Source organism: Aegilops tauschii, chromosome 2 (assembly GCF_002575655.3).
Source record: "Aegilops tauschii subsp. strangulata cultivar AL8/78 chromosome 2, Aet v6.0, whole genome shotgun sequence".
NCBI lineage: Eukaryota > Viridiplantae > Streptophyta > Magnoliopsida > Poales > Poaceae > Aegilops > Aegilops tauschii.
The window spans coordinates 593,418,307-593,429,399 of record NC_053036.3 but is presented as its reverse complement, the minus strand read 5'-3'; the positions used below and the strand labels follow the sequence as shown (position 1 = coordinate 593,429,399).

General features: G+C 44.2%; 1 protein-coding gene across 1 annotated transcript; it reads left to right on the top strand.

Moving 5' to 3' along the window:
- The first annotated feature begins 10,067 nt into the window (after nucleotides 1-10,067).
- LOC141042105 (small ubiquitin-related modifier 2-like) lies at nucleotides 10,068-10,486 on the top strand. The gene has a single exon (XM_073509645.1). The coding sequence runs from the start codon at nucleotides 10,115-10,117 to the stop codon at nucleotides 10,451-10,453; it is 339 nt and encodes a 112-aa protein (XP_073365746.1). The 5' UTR covers nucleotides 10,068-10,114; the 3' UTR covers nucleotides 10,454-10,486.
- Nucleotides 10,487-11,093: the final 607 nt, after the last annotated feature.

The window sequence follows — 11,093 nt, the reverse complement described above, 5'->3', positions numbered from 1 at the left end:
CACTATCCCACAGTAGATAGAAAACTATACAACATAATTTATTCATACTGAAACATTCAGCAGAGACACGTGCAGCACATAAAATGACAGTTTAACAAGTACTTATTTAACCAATTAGTTTCATAATAAAAAGCAACAATTTATCTAATCATTTATTTTCATATGGTACTACACAAATAGATATAAGAATCGGTGACAGTGCCTAATTAACAGTAAATTGAAAAGAAAAAAAACGAAATTATGCATACTGGAACATGCATCAAACAAACGTGCATCACATACAATATTAGTCGGCGTCTCATAGTTGCAACATGCATGTCTTAGGGGATTGCTATAACTTAAAGTGACTATGCTATAACTAACACTGATAAAAAATTGTTGTTTATTCATCAATCCAACCTACAAGTGAAAGACAACAAACAACATGCAGAAACTAATTTGCAATCGTAGGGCAATCTAATCAAATACACGCACAAACAAATCTAGTGTCATAGGCCTATCTAATCTAATACACGCACAAACAAAAAACATCTACTCCAACAGATGTCATGCGAAGATTATGCGCTAATTAATCTTAGTCCTATCGAATCTAACACACGCACAAAGAAAAGCATCATGGATGCGGTACGGTTGCCAACATACTGGATCGCTCGATGAAGATGGAAGTTGTCGGCGTTGTAACGTGGACGCAGTTCGTCCATGACGGCCAGCACGCGCTGACGATCTGGATGTTCTCGACGATCTTGCTGGGGTTGGGCCGATGCTAGGGACGCAGCTGTCGTCGACTCGGCGGTAGGAGCCGTCGTAGACGACATGAAAGACGATGCCGAGACTAAATAGGAGGAGGAGGATCTCCTAGGTCGTCGTAACCACCAGGGATAGAACGCCCGTGATCTTTGCCTTCCTTAGTTGAGGAGAGGCAGTACGTGCTCCTAAATTAAAGGGATAGGCTTCCCACGCTCGAGTTTTTTTTGTAGATACCGATCCGGGAATTGTGTAACAAATCGCAGCTGCTCCTCTCTTTGAGCGATGAGGGGCTCGTTTCATGTACTTTTTTTCTTTTCTTTTTCATATTAGAAAATTTTTATATCAAATAATTATTTCGACTCAACCAAATGGCCCCAAAAAATTTCACACAATGGGATGACCATGGACATTATGCATGCCAATTATCATCAATTTCCGACACTCGATGCATTTACTAGGATTTTGCCGGCGAAAAGAACCCGAAACGTTGCCCGGACGTGACGCAACGTTCGTTCGGTGTCAGGAATGGCTCACATGTTGCATGGGGGCCTACATTGGGCATCCTCACATGGTGCCAAAGTTTGGTGTCATTTCATGCAGGCCAGCACATAGCACATGTGCAATCACCATCATTCGGGTCTGCCGTAGGGGGAGCCCGAAGGACGTTGTTTTTCTGCACTCAACCAAATGGCCCCAATTTTTTTCACACAATGGGATGACCATGGACATCATGCATGCCAATTCTCATCGATTTCCGACACTCGATGCATTTACTAGGATTTTGCCGGCGAAAAGAACCCGAAACGCTGCCCGGACGTGACGCAACGTTCGTTCGGTGTCAGGAATGGCTCACATGTTGCATGGGGGCCTACATTGGGCATCCTCACATGGTGCCAAAGTTTGGTGTCATTTCATGCAGGCCAGCACATAGCACATGTGCAATCACCATCATTCAGGTCTGCCGTAGGGGGAGCCCGAAGGACGTTGTTTTTTGGACTCAACCAAATGGCCCCAAATTTTTTTCACGCAATGGGATGACCATGGACATCATGCATGCCAATTCTCATCGATTTCCGACACTCGATGCATTTACTAGGATTTTGTCGGCGAAAAGAACCCGAAACGCTGCCCGGACGTGACGCAACGTTCGTTCGGTGTCAGGAATGGCTCAGATGTTGCATGGGTGCCTACATTGGGCATCCTCACGTGGTGCCAAAGTTTGGTGTCATTTCATGCAGGCCAGCACATAGCACATGTGCAATCACCATCATTCGGGTCTACCGTAGGGGGAGCCCGAAGGACGTTGTTTTTTGGACTCAACCAAATGGCCCCAAAAATTTTTCACGCAATGGGATGACCATGGACATCATGCATGCCAATTCTCATCGATTTCCGACACTCGATGCATTTACTAGGATTTTGCCGGCGAAAAGAACCCAAAACGCTGCCCGGACGTGACGCAACGTTCGTTCGGTGTCAGGAATGGCTCAGATGTTGCATGGGTGCCTACATTGGGCATCCTCACATGGTGCCTAAGTTTGGTGTCATTTCCTGCAGGCCAGCACATAGCACATGTGCAATCACCATCATTCGGGTCTGCCGTAGGGGGAGCCCGAAGGACGTTGTTTTTCTGGACTCAACCAAATGGCCCCAATTTTTTTTCACACAACGGGATGACCATGGACATCATGCATGCCAATTCTCATCGATTTCCGACACTCGATGCATTTACTAGGATTTTAAAAAACAATTCAAATGTAAAAAAGATAAGATCTATTAGAATGAAGAAGTGAAATAAAAGATAACATATTATCTTACATTTTGAAAACATTTCAAATATAAAGAAGAGAGCAAATATTAGAATGAAGAAGTGAAATAAAACAGAACATTTTATTTTACAAACTAAAAACATTTCAAATATAATAAAGATAAGAAATATTAGAATGAAGAATTGAAATAAAACACACCATTTTAGTTTATATTTCGTAAATATTATCAATATAAAAACGAGAACGATCAAATGAAATAAAACACAACAAAATTTGGCATATTTTTTAATTTTAGTAAACACTGTTAGAAATAATATAGAAAAAAGAGATTTGATTTTAAATATTAGAAATATAAACAAGAAAATAAATTTTGGAGTTAAGAAGTGAAAAACAAAGAGAATATAAAACAGATCAGTGCGCGGGTAAGGCTGCCCTGGGCCAGCCCGCCCGAATTGGGCCCAAGGCAGAGCCGTGCAAGGCACAGCGCAGCGCACAGCCGTGGGGTGGTGGGAGTTTAGTCCCACCTCGCCAAGCGAGAGAGCGCCGCACCGGTTTATATACCCGGCTGCGACTCCCGTCCCAAGCTCCTATCATATGCAGGCAGTACATTGCCTAACTCTCGGCCCCTCTGCCCCGTGGGGCCTACTAGCAGCAGAGATATTCTGCACCATGGGCCTGCATCCTGGCCCATGAACGGCTGGGTTCCTAGTCGTATGCAGGCCGTGGTGTATGAATTCTCCTGCTCTGGTAGGTGGGCACTTTTTTTTGGCATATTGCCATGTGTTTTAATCTTCAAATCACACACTAAATTATACACATGCTCACTTGCATTCAATACACATTTTTTTGCATATATGACAAGTTAATGTTTTGACCTTCAAATCACCTAATAAATTTTACACATGCTCACTTACATGTAATACACATGGCTATTAATGGGATTTCAACAAAAATGAGGCCGTGGTGTATGAATTCTGCTCCCACATGCATGCCATGGTCATGGTAGGGTGTGCATAAAGTTTGGGATCATTTGGTGGGACCGGCAAGGAAAACCTCTTTCAAACTTGCCCTCCGGCAAACCCGAATGGTCCGGCTTGTACATGGTTCATGTGGAGGCATGCATGAGATGACCCCAACTTTTTCAGAGCATGTGGGCATGGCCAATGTGGTCCCCCAGGCAAGGTGTGCACGAATTCGGACACAATACACACGTTGCGTCATGTTGGGGCACTGTTCTAGGGTTTTATCGCTAACCTTGCAGGGTTAAGCTATGTATTTGAATCTAGAACCAAATTAACGCAACCTTAGAGTTGAAGAACTGGCTGATCCATATATCATTAATAATGCTCTATTTCCACTTCAAGCCAGCATAAACCTATATAACCAAAAGCCAGCATGGCCTGTAGTCTGCCTAACCCATCATCCTAGGCTTACAAAGTTCATGAGCACCGCAAAATAACAGCAACAACTACTAAAACATCGCAACAAAGTAAAGGCCACATCTTCAGCAGGAACTAGAGTCTTCTTTTTTATCCTTCCAGTCTTGCCACGTTGATTCTCCACCCCTGCTTCGCTGTGTACACTTCACTTGCTACTCGCTCTAGCAGTCTTGCTCCCACCTCCAGCACCTTTTTTGTGGCTCCTTTGTCTGGAAAATAGATCAATCAACAATCCTATTAGGGGCTACATTTTTCATGCAGAGAAATAACTATAGTTTTCCCAATACTGCAGTACTAAAATCACATTTATTAGGGGCAACCAAACAGCTCACTGTAAATAAAACTAACATAATCTCAAATACTGAAGTATTCTCAAAGAACTTAGAACATAGTATGCTATCAAGCGGGTCCAAACTGACTCACACAGATAGACTAACTGAAGACACTGACATGCCATCACTCTGTTTTCTTGTCCTTCAACTTGCTGATGCGCTCTAAGTGACGAATGCCCATACGGATGTAGGTCTCCGCTTCAATCGGCATGGTCCTGTCTCCGAGCTGCGGGATCCCTGGACCCACAATCTGCACGTCCGCCGGCTGCTCCTGGACAACATCATCCTGCTCCTCCTCTCCAGCACTGTCGTCCAGCAGCAGAACAACCTCCTCTTCCCCGCTCTCATCCTTGCTCTGCTCCACATCTTCGCTATCACTCTCATCCTCGCTATGCTCCACATCTTCACTATCACTGTCATCCTTTCTTTGCTCCACATCACCGTCAGAGTGAACATTGGACTGATCAACCGGAGCAGGCACCGCGAGCAACACTCCGACAAGATCGGGCACTGGAATAGGAGGGGCGCGGTGGCGGGAGCGGTACATGTACCACCTCGCACGCTGACGCGGATCCGGGGAGTTCTCCGCTTCGTTCATAGCCCAGAGGAAAACCTGGACTGGAACAACTCCTCGAGCAGGACCAAACAACGATTTCTTCTCATTGCCCGTAAGCACTTTGATGAGACCCCTACCGTGGTCGATGAACATCTGCAAGCTGGGAAACCAGCTGCAGATCTCCTCCACATTCGCCCTCTTCTCCAGATCGCCCTGACAGAACTTCCCAACTGCCTCCTCCCACTTTTCTTGAGCGCGGCGGCAATCACTTGCCGACCGCGACCTCCTTCCCTTCTTGTCCCCCATCGCCGGCGACGCCAGATGTGAGATTTGAGCACACGGAGTGAATGGGGAACAGAAGCAAAGACCTAGGGTTCATATCTGCCAGATGAAATGGGGAATTTTTCCCCTCTCCAGCTGATAACCGCGTGTGAGGCCGGCCTGGAACGGCCCACCCAAATTAGGCCCAAATCAAAGCCGCGGCAGGCACTGTCTCGGGGTGGTGGGAGTTTAGTCCCACCTCGCCAACGGAGAGGAGCTCGCACCGGTTTATAAACCCACCTGAGCTAATCATCTCAAGTTTCTATCTAAAGCAGGCAGCTCATTGCCTAATCAGTCTCTCTCTGCCCCGTTGGGCCTACCGGCAACTTATATACATTCACCGCGGGCCTGCATCCTGGCCCAATGGGTTACTAGTCGTATGCAGGCCGTGGGGTTTCATATAAATGCTGTTGGTGTAGGCTGGCATTTTTTATTTTTTATTTAATTTTTTTTCATATGTCACATGTCTAATTTTTTGCATATGTCACATGTCAAATTTTGCAAACAAGTTGGCAATTTTTATCATTTATTTAATTTTTTTGCATATGTCACATGTCTAATTTTTTGCATATGTCACATGTCAAATTTTGCAAACAAGTTTGAATCATTAAATTTTCAAATTATAAATTAAATTTAAAATTTAAAAATATTAAAAATATTTGGACCAAACATTTCCACCATGTGAGGATACCCAAAGTAAATTTTTAAATTTGTATTCAATTTTTTGCATATGTCAAATGTCTAATTTTGCACACAAGTTTGAAACAAAATATGTCCTCTAGACTGACTGGTCAAAACATCGGTCTATACCTCAAGGGGGCATTGTAAAATATTATTTTTCCAAAATTTCTTTCATAGCCATGTTTGGCACATGTGGGTCACCATGTACAAGAAAATTTGGGTGATTTGGAGGTGGTGGAAAAAATCACGTATGTTCAAAAACTGGCTTAAGTTAGACCAAATGGCCCCTCCGGAATGCGATGATTTTTTCTACCACGTCCAAATCACCTCAGTTTTGGCACACATGATCTCTTGCACAAACAAAGCTAGGTTTCCAATGTTTTATGTTTTTTTGAATTTTTTATTAATTTATAATGCCCTCTAGACTGACTGGTCAAAACATAGGTCTATACCTCAAGGGGGCATTGTAAAGTATTATTTTTTCCAAAATTTCTTTCATAGCCATGTTTGGCACATGTGGGTAACCATGTACAAGAAAATTTGGGTGATTTGGAGGTGGTGGAAAAAATCACGTATGTTCAAAAACTGGCTTAAGTTAAGACCAAATGGCCCCTCCGGAATGCAGGCCTTTTTTCGACCACCTCCAAATCACCTCAATTTTGGCACACATGATCTCTTGCACAAACAAAGCTAGGTTTCCAAGGTTTTATATTTTTTTTGAATTTTTTTAATTTTATAATGCCCTCTAGACTGACTGGTCAAAACATCGGTCTATACCTCAAGGGGGCATTGTAAAATATATATTTTCAAATTTTTCTTTCATAGCCATGTTTGGCACATGTGGGTCACCATGTACAAGAAAATTTGAGTGATTTGGAGGTGGTGGAAAAAATCACCTATGCTCAAACCATTACCAAGCACATGCCCACTGTATGCTATGTAGATAAGGCTTGTTCTTTGCACACACCATTACCAAGCACATGCCCACTGTATGCAGCATGTCTCATCAGTCAAGCAACATTGAAGCACCTACTGTGATCATTGCAGCATCAGAATATAAACACTGCAACAAAGCATAGCTGACCTGCATCTAGACAGTTGATATACTTCAGAGACATACTAGATTAATTAAGTCTCTGCCATACTTAAGAGTCTGCCATACTACTTAAAGAGTCTGCCATACTACTTAACAGTTCACAAACACTTCCACCTTCCAGATTCACAGTTCACAACCATACTAGCGCAAAAGTTAAACATCATCAACTATATTGATGATGAGTACCACTACCAGCTTCACAGAGGGTGACTAGATGGGACCCATAGCCTTTAGGAGGGCTGCATGCTCTGCCTTGATCTTCACGTCGTTCCCACTCGTCGCTACACCGCGTGCATGCGACATAAGGTGCTCATACAGCCCATCCTTGGGAATTGGCTTAGTGGTGCAGTATGGGCACCTGAACTTGCCCCACTTGTAGTACGCCGCCTTCCCCTTCTCCCTGATCTTGTTGGCTTCATGCTCAATGAAGGACTTGTGGTTCCACTCTTCCACCTCATCTCTAGAGTTGTACTGCACATACAAATGATTTGCATAAATACATACTTCCCATTTAGAGTAATGTAATTAACAAACATCAAATAATTGCCATTTACTTGCCCGTTAATGAACAAACAAACATAATAGCCCATTTATAGCTAATTAATGCACAAACAACAGAATAGTTCCATTTAGAAGAATTTAATGGACAAACAACAGAATAGTTCCATTTATATGCATTCATATATGGTTTCATGAAAAAACATCACACATATCCCATTTACAGCTAATTAATGCACAAACAACACAACTTTGAGAGGAATTAATTGAAAGTACAACAAAACTTTCCATTTTAGAATAATTCAATGGACAAACAACACAATATTTCCATTTATGTGCATTCAGATATGGTTTCATGATCAAAGACCACAAATATGCCATTTAGAGCTAATTAATGACCAAACAACACAACTTTATGATATCAATGAATAAACTATATAACATTCCAATTTAGAGGCATTCATATAGGGCATCATCAACAAACAACATCTCACACAGATTAATAAACAGACCAAAAACAACTTGGGGTTACCTCCTCGTCGTCGTCAGAATCAGACGGGTCGTCGAACCCAGCGATGTCCAGCTTCCTCTTGTTGCCAGCAGCTTCCTCATTCTGCAATATAAGTAATTAATTCAATTATACTACTAACTACATATAACATAGTATGCAAAGGTCAAGCAATCTGCAATGTGCTTCTAATAACCTAAAATGTTACTTTGACCTAAAATTATCCAAAGGTCAAGCATTCTACAATGATAGCTTGGTCAAACTAAAATTTTAGATCATGCTGACTGTGGTCCTTCAAACTATAATGCCAGACTGGGCACCAACAATAATTTTGTGAGTGCTCAGGTCTGCCAATTAATGGAAGTAGTACATTGGTTGACAACAAGTAATTGCATTTACTTCATCTGGCTCATGTAATGTACATAGTGGTGCATCAGCTGCCCTATAATCTGAACCTTATATTGGATAGTATATTGTAATGCCATGAGCTTCAGGAAAGGAAATCTTAGTGCAATTTTTGGTGCTAGGTGTGAAACTATTTCATATGACATTCATTCATGGAGTTATGCAACATAAATTTAATATGACCTGGTCATCTGGCATAGTTGCATGTCTAGCAAATCTACTTATGGTTTACTTTATAAGTACAGCAATCCTACAGATCAAAAATAAAACCTACCTACAATTTTAGTTTATGGATAATGAAGTGAAGCTCCTAACTATTTTGAAATTGTGCACTAGTTAAACGTACTGTGTTCATTTCAACAATTAATTGATAGACATCAAATGAACAAAGTAGGATTTTAACCTCATTTGTACAATATCAACTTTAATAGATACACTGGGTGGCGGCTCAGCCCCTGCCGTGGCCCACTGAGGGAATATGCAAAACAAATCTAACAACATATACAGCATAGAACAAAATCTGAGCACATGAGGCAATCCAGATTCTAATATAAAAAACCTAACTCTCATTATGATCTCTCTAGCATTCAACCACGAATCAACTACAAAAAACCCTAACTCTCAAATGGGGTTCCCCATTCAATCAAAAAACCCTAACAAGCAGAAGGGGGTGCCGCATTCAATCACAAATCTACAATAAAAAACCCTATCTACTAAATCTTCTGCTTAACAACTACAACTAAGATAGGAGGGGAACGAGAAGGATTACCACATCCACCACCTGCTTGTCGCTCGCCTCCGCACCTGCATCCAGTGCGCCGCCAGACGCCGTCACCACCAGGTCCGGCACGACGGAGTCCGAGCCCACCACCCCCTGCTCCACCAGATCCGCCGCCGCAGCGACCGATCCAGCGACTGCGGGTGCAGCATCTCCCGCACCGCCGACGGCGGCCACTTCTTGGACGGCATCTGCCGCGGTGTTCGCGGCCTCGACCGCAACTCCGTGCGCAGTGGCGGCAGCGCCACCACCTTGCGCCATCGAAGCCTAAGAGAACCCACCGGAGAGAGGGAGGCGGTGGGGTTGAGCGAGTAGGTGCAGTGGCGGGGCGATGGAGACGAGGGGGAGACGATGCGGCAAGGAGAGAGGGAGTGAGCCGATTTGGGGGGAAATGGTGGGGGCGATGCGGCCGGTGGTGGTTCCCCTCCCTCTTTATAAGATGTGACGTTTCTGGAAGTTTTCGTGCGCCGCGTGGCCGCGTGGCTAGCCCACGACCGCCGCCGCCCACGCCCACGACCGCCGCACGTGACAAGGGAAAACGAATCGCCCACGTACAATACATGTATACCCCCAGTGTACAAAAGTAATCGGGCCGGTGCGGGCTTGTACAGGGCTGTACGCGCGCTCTCCGCGGGCATAAAAAGACGATCGTGCCCCTCTTCACGAATCGTTTTTGACAGATCTCAGCCGTCCTTGTGTTTCTCCCCCTCGCGTTCAGCCCGGGGGGGGGGGAGCACCGGAGCAGAAACGTTGTTGCATGCGCAGTAATCTTTGACTCGTGCAGCCCTCTTCCAGTCTTCACCATTTATCTCTCGGCGCGGTACGAACCAACCAGCCAGCACAACCATTTACTCCTCCGTACTACCACTAACCACTCTTCGTGTATAAACGACGCACTCGCATTCTATCACTCCCCCGTCGCTAACAAGAACTCAAGATCCCAGAACAACACCACCACACGTAGCCACCACTAAGCCCGAAACCATGGCGGGGGCTGGGCAGGCTAGGAAGGAGCACTCGGCTACGGCTGAGGTGGACTCCAAGGCGGCGGTGGCTCGGCTGATCACGCTCAAGGTGGTGAGCCAGGAGCGCGTGGTCCGCCACACCATGAAGATGACCGACAAGCTCCAGATCCTCAAGGACGTGTGGTACCACAAGGTGCCGGAAGTAACTCCCGGCACGGGCGTCTTCATGATCAACGGCTCCCGCTTTCGCCCCGATAGCACCCCTGAGGAGCTCGAACTGGAGGAGGACGATATGGTCGATTTCTTTGAACATATGGATGGAGGAGCGCCGCTGGTTGCTGCATGGATGTGGGAGTAGCATATTTCGCCGGGATGCTGTTATGCCCTGTGCCTGTGCGGCATCTAGATAAGTATCGATATTGTCCGGTGCTAAATTTCTGATGCGAGAGTATGTTTGAACCATCTAGATTCATCTTCCTATCTATTTCGTTGTATGTTTGAACCATGGTGCCTTTTATGTTGAGTTCTATGCATCAAACAAGTATTATATGACATATTCGCTTTCGGTTCCTTTCAATCAAACAGGAGTATCTTGATAAGTGTCGATATTAAGGTGTCAAATTTTCGATGCCAGAGTAGGGTGTCCTCATTCTAGGTCCGTTCACCTTCCTATCTAATTCGTCGTATGTTTGAACCATGATATCCTTATGTTGAGGTCTATGAATCAAAACAAGTACTATATCACATTTTCGCTTTCGGTTTGTTTCCTTTCATTTAAAAAGGAGTATCTCCGGCGGCCGGGCTGCGTTAATTGCAGCATGCTTGCTTTTTTGTATTCTTATTTTGTTTTCGTTGCTGCTATGGTATTATTTTCTTTTGCAAGTCATGGTAGATTTTCTAAAACACAGAACAAACCTGGTACTATTCTTTTTGCAAGACATGTTTATTTTTTCTAAACACAATACATAAGCAACACTCACATACACACAGACACTTCG

Coding starts and splice junctions, on each gene's coding strand:
- LOC141042105 (XM_073509645.1), top strand. CDS start 10,115: ATGGCGGGGGCTGGGCAGGCTAGGAAGGAGCACTCGGCTACGGCTGAG.